Source organism: Camelina sativa, chromosome 9 (genome assembly GCF_000633955.1).
Source record: "Camelina sativa cultivar DH55 chromosome 9, Cs, whole genome shotgun sequence".
NCBI classification, from domain to species: Eukaryota; Viridiplantae; Streptophyta; class Magnoliopsida; order Brassicales; family Brassicaceae; genus Camelina; species Camelina sativa.
The window spans coordinates 32,585,641-32,595,476 of record NC_025693.1 but is presented as its reverse complement, the minus strand read 5'-3'; the positions used below and the strand labels follow the sequence as shown (position 1 = coordinate 32,595,476).

Below are 9,836 nucleotides of genomic sequence, written 5' to 3'. Positions count from 1 at the left end.
GCAATGGCGATTCAGTAAATGGAAGCAATGGCGATTCAGGCGGTCCTCAAGCTATGGAAACAGCTTAAAACTCTCCTATATAACTTCAGTTGTACTGCTTTTTGTGCTTTTTCTATTCCTCATTACCTCCAAATTCTTTTTCATATAAGCATCATCATGATGACTTTTGATGTAAGGACACAAAAGAAAAGAAAGATTTTGTTCTGATTTCTAAACCTCTTTATATTTCAAAAATCTGAAAGTACAAGACTAATTAACAATGTTTGTTCGTGTTGAAGATCTCAGCCAAAAGTGTTGAAAGAATTCGCTACATTTGTCGAGTTTAGTGCCGAAGTCTTGTTACCGATCAGGATGATGACAATGTTCTTATCGGCGTGTGCTCAAACCATCGAGGAATGTGCTCAAACCTTTCGCGAAAGAAAAAATTAAAAAGTGGCCTATACAGGGGTCGAACCTGTGACCTTCGCGTTATTAGCACGACGCTCTAACCAACTGAGCTAATAGGCCATTTGTTCTAATGCCTCCAACATCTCTTATAGTTTGTTAAACTACCTCAGCTTAAACTTTTATATCTTTTCCCATCCTCTGAAATAAATCTCGTACCTCACTCACTCTCATCTCCATTATTAATATATACTGAAACAATTTGATTAGTTTTACATTAAGAAATGAGAAAACTGAAACAATATGAACCTGTGACCTTCGTGTTCCATGTGATCTTTAGTTTTACATTTGCATCTTGAATCCTTGTTTTGATTAGCCACCAAACTTGTTCTGCGATACCATATTAATTACCATTAAATTCCAAATATATACATCTTTATTATCAAGGCCGGTCTGAACAAATTAGAGGCGGACGGGAAAACGATAGATATGTTCTTACCTCTAGTTTTATTTCATTTAACAAATATTTGTATTGTTTAGAAAAGACAATTGTATAGTGAAAGACAATATATTTGTACTAGAATATGACCCGTGCTAGAGCATGGGTTAAAATTTATTAAATTTGTTTATTTAGTAATTTTTATTTAAAACATCGTAAATGTAATTATTTTATTTGTTTTAAAAGTTTTTTTTGTATGGAACAACACTATCCAATGAAATCATATATTGAATATGACTTATGAAAATAACATCTATTTTGTAAGATATATTTTAGTATATCTAGATTTTGACCTGTGGTATAACGCAGATTAAATTGTGTGATAAAAAATTAATTTTTCTTTGTTAATTTTATTTGATTTGTTTAGTATTTAAAATTATATATTGTATTTTGATTGTTAATTCTATGATTTAACCTATAGTATAACACATACTAATTATAGGACCAAATATGTAAAGTATGATTGTCAAAATCATTGTGACCGAGAATGCCTACCAAAGAACATTATTCCAAACTTAAATTTAATCCGAGAAATTATATTTTTAAATTTTAACCGTGCTCTAGCAAAAAACCATATTTCTTGAAATTTTTTCATATTATAGTGACATATTATTAACCCGTGCTATAACAATCAAATTAGAGTGTTTATAATTTTTAACTTTTTGATCTATATATTTATGATATTCTTAAAAATATCAAATTAAACTATTTTTAAAGATTCCAAATTAAATTATTTAAATTTTTATTATAGTATATAAAACTATACAATTTAACAAAAGAAATATATGAAATGAATTTAAATATTAAAATTTTGACCCGTTACTTAGTCAAAATTTTCGGATAAAGTAAAGTAAGATTTTATGTTTTAGTATAATCGAAAATCACTTGTAATCTGCGGAAGAGTGATTAATTTCTGAGATTTTTTTGCCTATATATGGTTAGTTAAATATTCTTTGGATATTCTATTTTATTCTTTAGAATATATTTTTAAGAGGATCCTAATCCTAAATCTATATAACCTATCAAGTAATTAATCCATATAAGCTATCAAATAATTAATTTTAGTTATAACCTATATTAATATTATATGGTCTACCAATTTGAAGTCGTGTACTTCCGTTTTATTAAAAAGGGGATTGTTTGGTTTTACTACCACACATAAATATGCGTTTAACCTTTATCTAGTTTTTTTTTTCTTTTTGGTTAATGATTATGTTTAGTATAAAAATTAATAATAGTCAAATTAAGAAAATTAGGAGAAATAAACTTCTATTAAAAAAATTGAAAGAAATGGTGAAATGTAAAAAAAAAAACACACAAAAGCAATGAAGCCAAATTCTATTAAGTACAAAATTAAGCCATACACTATTATTATATATAGACTCTCAAGATGTGGCCTAGTTAAGTAATTTTTTTTTTGAATTGTGGTAATAGGTCTCTCTTATTAGCATAACGCTTTAATTGTTGACTGAGAGGATCAACTTTGCTTATTATTTACGGAATCTAAACTTGGATACCACATATATATTACATATATCATTCAATCGGTATCTAACTGTCATGTTCTTCTCCTTTATTTGTAGAGAAGTTTGAGTTTTTCTCCGTACTCTCAAAAAAGAAGAAGAAAGCCAAACATGCATCTAAAACCATTGAGCTTGTGCATCTAAGTCGCTTGGATTAGATTAAATCTCTTGTCCACGGGAGTAATCCTATTACATTGTCCTTTCTTATGTTCACGAACACACTGGTGATGGAGTTCAAAATGTTTCTAAGAATTGCCATTTGACATGTTTATTATCTAAATTCCACTTGGAATATTCCCTTAGGATACAAAGATGAACATAGTTGAACAATGATCATAATAAGTTTGGTGGTTTAAAAGAAAAAAAATTTTGGTGATAAGTTTAACTTATTTTTTTTTTCATAGTTGATACTTAATAACTACTTTTTCACATTACGAAAATAGCTTTTTAATAATATTAATTGAGATAATAAAAATACTAATATAACAAATCATATAGGAAAATAGTACAAAAAAGTCTTTTGGTGATATTTTATCATATTAACCATAACCGAGAACCAAAGCTGTAACTATCACGAACAATTTAAACTTTAAAGAAAAAAGAAATACATCTCAAATATTGAAAAACTTATATAAAGATTTTTATAAAGCTTGATTATAAATTTATAATCAATAAGGTTAATCAGATTACAGATTTCAGGTTAATGTCTTTATATTCGGTGGATATTTTTCTTTTTCATTTTAATATTTGAATATTCTGAATAGTTAATACTATTATTTTCTCGTTAACAAACCGGTAAATTATTATTATTACAAATCATATGAAGAACAAAATTTGTACCCAAAAAGAAGAAAAAACAAGTGTGATGGCTCAGTTTAAAAGAAGAGATTTGAGAAAAAAGAAACATAAAAAGTGGCCTATACAGGGATCGAACCTGTGACCTTCGCGTTATTAGCACGACGCTCTAACCAACTGAGCTAATAGGCCATCTTGTTTACTTAGTTGTACATAGAAGATATTTACTACACTAAATAGTTCTTGTAACTCTCCTCAGTGTCTAAAAAAACTCTGCGATTTACTCTCGAGGACGATGGTATTGATTTCACAGTAAGATTTCGTTTAATTTTATATTCAATTTCGCCTTCGAATTTGGTTTTCCTCAGCATTTACTTTCTCGGGTTTTAATCGATCAATCTTTACTGGGTTTTTGCAGAAGTATTTGATCTGAAGAAAACAATTCAATGGAGTGCGTAGTTCAAGGAATCATCGAGACACAAGTGCGTTTGCCCCCTTTTTTTTTTTTTTTTTTTTTTTTTTTTCTTTTTGGGTTTACGAAAAATTCCAAGTTAATTTAGCTTTGCTTTGGTACCAAATCGAAAAACCCTAGCTTGAAAAATTCAGAATTTGATTAAAGTTTTGTTCTTTTTCTCTCACTCTCAATTTTGCAGCATGTAGAAGCTCTTGAGATTCTTCTTCAAGGTCTCTGTGGTGTTCAACGCGAACGTCTGAGAGTTCATGAGTTGTGTTTAAAAAGTGGCCCAAGTCTTGGTAACTACTCCCTTGATTCACACATATTGAACCATCCTATGAATCATAACAAACCCACATTGTGAAATCTTTCCCCTTTTTTTTTTGCAGGAGTTGTGCCCTCTGAAGTTAGGCTTTTATGTGATCTTGATCAACCAGATCCCACATGGTACATCTCCTTCTTCTTCTTGTAATATAATATGTTCTTGCTTCATTCAAAGGAATGTAATTTATGACATCTTGAATCATTAGGACTGTTAAACATGTTGGAGGTGCAATGAGAGGTCCTGGTGCTGATCAAATCTCTGTTATGGTTAGAACTTTGATTGAAAGTAAAGTAAGCAAGAACGCTTTGCGTATGTTCTATGCACTCGGTTACAAACTTGACCATGAGCTTCTCAAAGTCGGATTCGCCTTTCATTTCCAACGGACCGCCAACATAAGTGTCTCTGTGTCTTCTGTTAATAAGATGCCTAAAGTTCATGCTATAGATGAGGCAGTTCCTGTTACACCTGGGATGCAGATTGTTGATGTCACAGCTCCTGCAACACCTGCGAATTACAGCGAAGTCGCTGCTGCGGTTTCATCTTTCTGTGAATTTCTCGCCCCGTAAGATCATTTTGTCATTTACCCCCTTGTAGTTTATTTTACAACACTCTGATGTATGTTTGATGACCTGATTCAACAATGTTATGTTTCAGGCTTGTTCACTTGTCGAAACCATTTATCTCCACGGGAGTTGTGCCAACCGCTGCTGCAGCTGCCGCATCTCTTATGTCGGATGGAGGAGGTACTGCATTGTAACCAGTTGGATCTTGTGTTCTATCTTGTCAGATCTTTAGGTTCATTGTAGTCAATTTTATTTTCTGATCACACAATGGTTGTGAAATCTCCTGAAGCATTAGAGTTGAATATTTATTGAGTTAGGGCTCTTTGAAGATATTTGTTCTTCTCTCAACCTTTTGATAGCAAGATGTTGTTCCATTGTTGTTACTAGACTGAAAGATTTTGAAGCTTTGATTTCAAGAGTATTGTGTCTACCAGCAATGGAAAATATGTATGTTTGACAAAAGCTTTGAACATGATTGAGATCAATGTCTTTCAGGAAACTGAGACCAAAAACTTGATTGTTCATAGTTAAGAAATGGAAGAACTGGCAATATAATGTTTCATTGTTGTCACTTGTGTCAGTAAATTGAAAGATTTTGAAGCTTTAGTTTCAGAGTATTGTGTTCACCAGCTTAACAATATGTGTATTTTGTAGAACCTTCGAACATGATTAAAGGTCATTCTTTAGTTAAGCAGTCTGAGAACCCAAAGATTGATCATTCTTAGTTAAGCAGAAGTTGTAATGTAAGTTTAGCCTTTAGAAAACGTTGTTTTCAAATATACGCTGTTAAGACTTTTCAACGTGGGGTGGTGGCGCAGTTGGCTAGCGCGTAGGTCTCATAGCTACTGAGTGATCCTGAGGTCGAGAGTTCGAGCCTCTCTCACCCCATTTTACTATTTTTACTTGCTTGTCTGCTTAAATTCGGACAAAGTCGTTCATTCTTTATTCTTGGATCTTTGGAATTGAAACCCATTTATCATCCCAATCCCCAATAAGTTCCAATTATCTACCAGCTTAAATTTTTTAAAAAATCTTCGAACATGATTAAGATCAGTGTCTTTCAGGAAACTGAGACCAAAGCTTGATTGTTCATAGTTAAACAATGGAAAAAACTGGCAATATGATGTTTCATTGTTGTCATTTGTCTCAATAAATTGAAAGATTTTGAAGCATTAATTTCATCAAAGTATTGTGTCCACCAGCTTAGGTTTCATTGTCTTTCTGAGACCAAAGATTTGATCATTCTTAGTTAAGCCATTATAAAAAAAAATTCTTAGCTGGGAAGTTGTGTTCTAAGTTTAGCCATTATAAAAAAGATTCTTATCAAAATATATACTGTAAGAAACTTCAACATGGGGTGGTGGCGCAGTTGGCTAGCGCGTAGGTCTCATAGCTACTGAGTGATCCTGAGGTCGAGAGTTCGAGCCTCTCTCACCCCATTCTACAATTTTTATTCTAAGTCGCAGTTCCTTTTTTATTCTTGGAGCTTTGGAACTGAAACCCATTTGACCATTTCCAATTAGAAAGCCTATTTTTAAACCGCAACAGGTTTGATACATTTAGACTAAAAAATTCGAACCACAAAAAATGAATTCTTAAAAGTTCCTTTTCCCAAAGACTACAACAACAATCATCTTCCTCCACTTGCTTCTTTAATGCTTCCTCTTTTGCAAGAGCTATAACTAAATATCACAAGCCAGGGTAGAACAATGTATATATATATAGAGATTCACATTGTCAATGTCAAAAAAATTTGTGTTTCTAATCATCTACTGGTGCTATTAGCAGTCTTGTTCTTGCTCACATCAGCAAGCTCTTCAATAAGTTTCTTCTCCTCTTTGCTCAATCTCTTAGGTATCTCCACTTGCACCCTCACCAACTGATCCCCTCTCATATTACTCTTGTTCAATACTGGAACTCCCTTTTTCGCCATCACAAGCGTCGTGCTAGGCTGTGTCCCTGCTGGTACTTTCAAATCTACCGTCCCATCCACTGTTGGTACTTTCAGTGTTGTCCCTAAAATCGCATCAATATACGATATCTTGCAAGTGTAGAGAATATTTGTATCGTCTCGTTTCAAAACCGGGTCTGGTATAACTTCTATAACAACAAACAGATCTCCTGGTGACCCGCCTCTCTTCCCTGCATTGCCTTCTCCTCTCACTCTTAACCGGCTACCTGAATCAACCCCGGCTGGTACTTTGAGACTTATTCGTTTCGTCTTCCTCACACGTCCGTCTCCAGAGCAAGTACCACACGGTGTCGAGATCTCTCCAGTACCGTTACAGGAAGAGCAAGTCATGACTTGTTGGAACACGCCGAGAGGAGTTCTTGCCGATGAAACCACTTGACCTTGTCCGCCACACGTGGTGCATTTGGTCGGTGTGGTTCCTGGTTTTGCACCTGAACCATCGCAAGTCCCACAGCTCTCGAGCCGAGATATCTCTATCTCTTTCTCCATCCCGAAAACCGCTTCTTTGAAGTTCAAGATTAGCGAGTAATACTCATCTTGACCATCCACGGCTCTGCTTCTTGAACCTCTACCCATTCCACCTCCTCCTCCCCCACCAAAACCTTCAAATAGTGACTCGAATAGATCGAACGGATTACTGAAATCCTATTGAAAGTTAATAAAAACCAAGAAGTGTTCAGAGAGTTGGCTTCGAGTGTCAATAAAGAATAAATATGTACATTCTGAACAACATACCCCCATGCCTCCCATCCCACCAGCGCCTTTAACTCCGGCCTCACCAAACCTATCGTAAAGAGATTTCTTTTCATCATCTGATAAAACCTGCAGAAACCTATAAATGTTAAAAAAAAAAACATCTCTAGAAGTTTGAACTTGCATAATGGAAACAAAGGAGAAGTTGGGGTTTCATTTCACCTCATATGCATTACTTATCTCTTTGAATTTCTCTTCTGCGCCAGGATCCCTGTAAGCACATAATAAACATGTAAACAAGATGGTCACAATTTTCTAACTTAGAAGTATCAGTCTTCTATATTTCGCTAATGTCTATGAGTTTTGAAGGTACATGGTTCTCCCTGGAACAACATAATCTAAAATCTAAGTTTTGCAGTCATCTTGCTTTTGGCATATCTTACATTTTGCTAACAGAGATCAAGGTTCTTATCTTGTACTTGAGTATCGATCCTAATTCCTATCCTCTTGTTCGCAAGATATACAGCACCAATCTTCATCAAATGAAGTTTTTCACTTACTTGTTCACATCCGGATGGTAATTCCTAGCCAGCTTCCGATAAGCTGAAACAAGAGCAAGGAAGAGCTAATCAGTGTCATATCGAAGAGTACAAGTAAAGAAAAAAAAACACAAAAAATTCAAATCATGCATTGAGAATATATGCAAACCATCCATATACAAGGGAGTTTCTCCCATTTAGAAAAACAGAAACATACCGCTTTTGATCTCAGATTTGGTTGCATTTTTCGAAACACCTAGAACCGAATAGTAATCCTAGAGTTGGACACAATCATTAAAAAGAAAATCAAGATCATAATAAGTAGAGAAGCTGAGAGATAAACACATTCTGGAAAGGGAAGAAAAATAGGAGCACATACGGCATCAGCTCTAACAGTGAAACGAGATCCTCTGCGAGGATGCATATTACTGGACATTCCCGTCATTGACAAGAAAGGCAAGGACCCATTTGAGAACATACTCGACTTTGAAGCTCCCAAACAATTTATTTGGTTCATGGAACTGCAAAAAGTTGTCAAAACAAAAAAACCTTCAATGCTATTTCAGATTACATAACTCTTCCCTCCTTTTTTTTCTCGATTTCCAAGTGAACACTCATAAAACTCTCAGTCTAAAGATGTGCAAAGTGTAACAAAGCAAAATCCTTTGAAAGTCTTTATAAACCAAAACTAGTTTCAATTCCACTCTATGTCAAGAACTAGATGCAAATCTAGAGAAAACAAAATCATACTTCTGTTGGCGAGTGGATTGGACTCTGGTGGGGTAATAAGCTCTGACTGCAAATTGAGGACGAATACTCCATTGAGCAACACAAGTACTTCCAAATTGTATTGAAGCCATGTTTTTAGCTCTCAATACACACTCCCTGCAAACACAATTTTAGGTTAGCTTTTTCTTACTCTCTATAAACGCAGAATGCTAAACCCAAAAATTCATAGACAAAACATCAATTTCAATTTCAGTTTAACAAACATACTTCAAAAGTTCAAACACAGAAGATAACTAAATAAGCAAGCAAAGACCCATCACAACACATACATAGGAGTTGTTGTTGTTCATCAACTAGATTATGTATATAAAAAAAAAAAAAGGCAAAACATTTCTAACAAAATCCGATGTGGGTTGTTCGAAAAACACGAGCTGGTCGGGTAAATTAATTAAGCGGCGGATTCCATAATAAGCCGCAATTTTTTGGCACAATCCAGGGTTAAAGCAAAGGAAACTATGTGAATACAGAGAATGAGTTCTTCTCTCTCTCTAGAGTGAATTAAGGTGGAATCTTACCGTAATCAATGGTGGACGACGGGAGAAGGAAGAGGCGAGAGAGAGAGAGAGAGAGAGAGAGATAAGAAAAACTGATGATGATGAGTTTTTTAGTCACTTTAGACAAGAAGAAACGAATGAAAGGAGTTCGCTAGAAGAACGTAGCCCTTTTTCTTCTTATTTTTATATTATATTATTATGAATTGAAAAATATATATTAGTATTAGGAAGGTATTAGGTTGTAAATTATTTTTGAATAAAAAGTTTATACATGAATTCAGTTAAATGAAAGTGATATCTCTCTACTTTGTTGGTATTATCTCCATTTTTATTTTTATATTTTATAATATGGTCTCTGTTGTCAAAAATTAACATTTTTTAAAAAAGTAATCAAATGAAAGTATAATTACTTTTTGTCACTACCATTTTCACTAGTAAAAGTAAGAGCAGGAGCTGATCGAATCTGTGTTATGGTAAGAATGTATATATATATATGGTTGAAAGTAAAGTAAAGTAAAGCAAGGACATGTTGTATCATGTTAGATGTGTTTTGGTTTTATGTAGTGATCATTGTTCAGATCACGTAATACCTGTGAAAATCTCGTGAACGTTACAGTTGAATATTAGGATCTTGCAATATCAGAACTTGCATAAGATTTTTCTAAGTTAATGTGTTCCATTTTGTGTCAGTACGTAGTAGAATTGGTTTCCGAGCCTTGTTAGATCACATTCCCATTCCGAGCCTTCTCATTGGTAATCATCTTTTTTGGTACTAGTGGCGATTTAGCAGTCTTGTTCTTGCTCAT

At 33.9% G+C, this 9,836-nt stretch overlaps 3 protein-coding genes and 4 non-coding genes across 8 annotated transcripts in view; 4 read left to right on the top strand and 3 right to left on the bottom strand.

Moving 5' to 3' along the window:
- The window catches only part of LOC104713682 (tRNA (cytosine(34)-C(5))-methyltransferase), a 7,810-nt gene extending 7,601 nt beyond the window's left edge, over positions 1–209 (top strand). Inside the window, exon 17 of the mRNA XM_010430858.2 lies at positions 19–209. Within this exon, the coding sequence (XP_010429160.1) occupies positions 19–68 (50 nt within the window). The 3' untranslated portion in view covers positions 69–209. The remainder of the gene's footprint in view (positions 1–18) is intronic.
- Positions 434–507, bottom strand: TRNAI-AAU. Its single transcript has one exon. It is a non-coding gene; the product is annotated as a tRNA-Ile (tRNA).
- TRNAI-AAU lies at positions 3,320–3,393 on the bottom strand. The gene has a single exon. It is a non-coding gene; the product is annotated as a tRNA-Ile (tRNA).
- Positions 3,434–4,961, top strand: LOC104713681 (mediator of RNA polymerase II transcription subunit 18). Of its 2 annotated transcripts, XM_010430855.1 has the most exons (6): positions 3,434–3,513; positions 3,620–3,683; positions 3,855–3,954; positions 4,045–4,102; positions 4,186–4,542; positions 4,635–4,961. In XM_010430855.1, the coding sequence occupies exons 2-6, from the start codon at positions 3,648–3,650 to the stop codon at positions 4,735–4,737; spliced, it is 654 nt and encodes a 217-aa protein (XP_010429157.1). In that variant the 5' UTR covers positions 3,434–3,513; positions 3,620–3,647; the 3' UTR covers positions 4,738–4,961. The 2 variants fall into 2 exon arrangements, with proteins under 2 accessions (XP_010429157.1, XP_010429156.1); XM_010430854.2 differs by lacking the exon at positions 3,434–3,513 and having other exon boundaries at positions 3,520–3,683.
- TRNAM-CAU lies at positions 5,347–5,431 on the top strand. Its single transcript is given in 2 exon segments — positions 5,347–5,384; positions 5,396–5,431. It is a non-coding gene; the product is annotated as a tRNA-Met (tRNA).
- On the top strand, positions 5,898–5,982 carry TRNAM-CAU. Its single transcript is given in 2 exon segments — positions 5,898–5,935; positions 5,947–5,982. It is a non-coding gene; the product is annotated as a tRNA-Met (tRNA).
- LOC104713680 (chaperone protein dnaJ A6, chloroplastic-like) lies at positions 6,116–9,182 on the bottom strand. The gene is made up of 8 exons (XM_010430853.2): positions 9,052–9,182; positions 8,498–8,632; positions 8,127–8,268; positions 7,965–8,022; positions 7,769–7,811; positions 7,431–7,479; positions 7,251–7,337; positions 6,116–7,160 (listed from the first exon to the last, which is right to left on the bottom strand). Exons 2-8 carry the CDS (start codon positions 8,605–8,607, stop codon positions 6,309–6,311), a joined length of 1,341 nt encoding a protein of 446 aa, XP_010429155.1. The 5' UTR covers positions 8,608–8,632; positions 9,052–9,182; the 3' UTR covers positions 6,116–6,308.

Bases quoted from the DNA above. Each gene is read 5' to 3' on its own strand.
- LOC104713680 (XM_010430853.2), bottom strand. From the start codon at position 8,607: ATGGCTTCAATACAATTTGGAAGTACTTGTGTTGCTCAATGGAGTATT. The intron at 7,812-7,964 runs GTATGTTTCTGT...CTCTTGTTTCAG, and splicing joins CAAATCTGAGATCAAAAGCG to CTTATCGGAAGCTGGCTAGG. The intron at 7,338-7,430 runs GTGAAATGAAAC...AGGTTTCTGCAG, and splicing joins AGATAAGTAATGCATATGAG to GTTTTATCAGATGATGAAAA.
- LOC104713681 (XM_010430855.1), top strand. From the start codon at position 3,648: ATGGAGTGCGTAGTTCAAGGAATCATCGAGACACAA. The intron at 3,684-3,854 runs GTGCGTTTGCCC...TCAATTTTGCAG, and splicing joins AAGGAATCATCGAGACACAA to CATGTAGAAGCTCTTGAGAT. The intron at 3,955-4,044 runs GTAACTACTCCC...TTTTTTTTGCAG, and splicing joins AAAAAGTGGCCCAAGTCTTG to GAGTTGTGCCCTCTGAAGTT.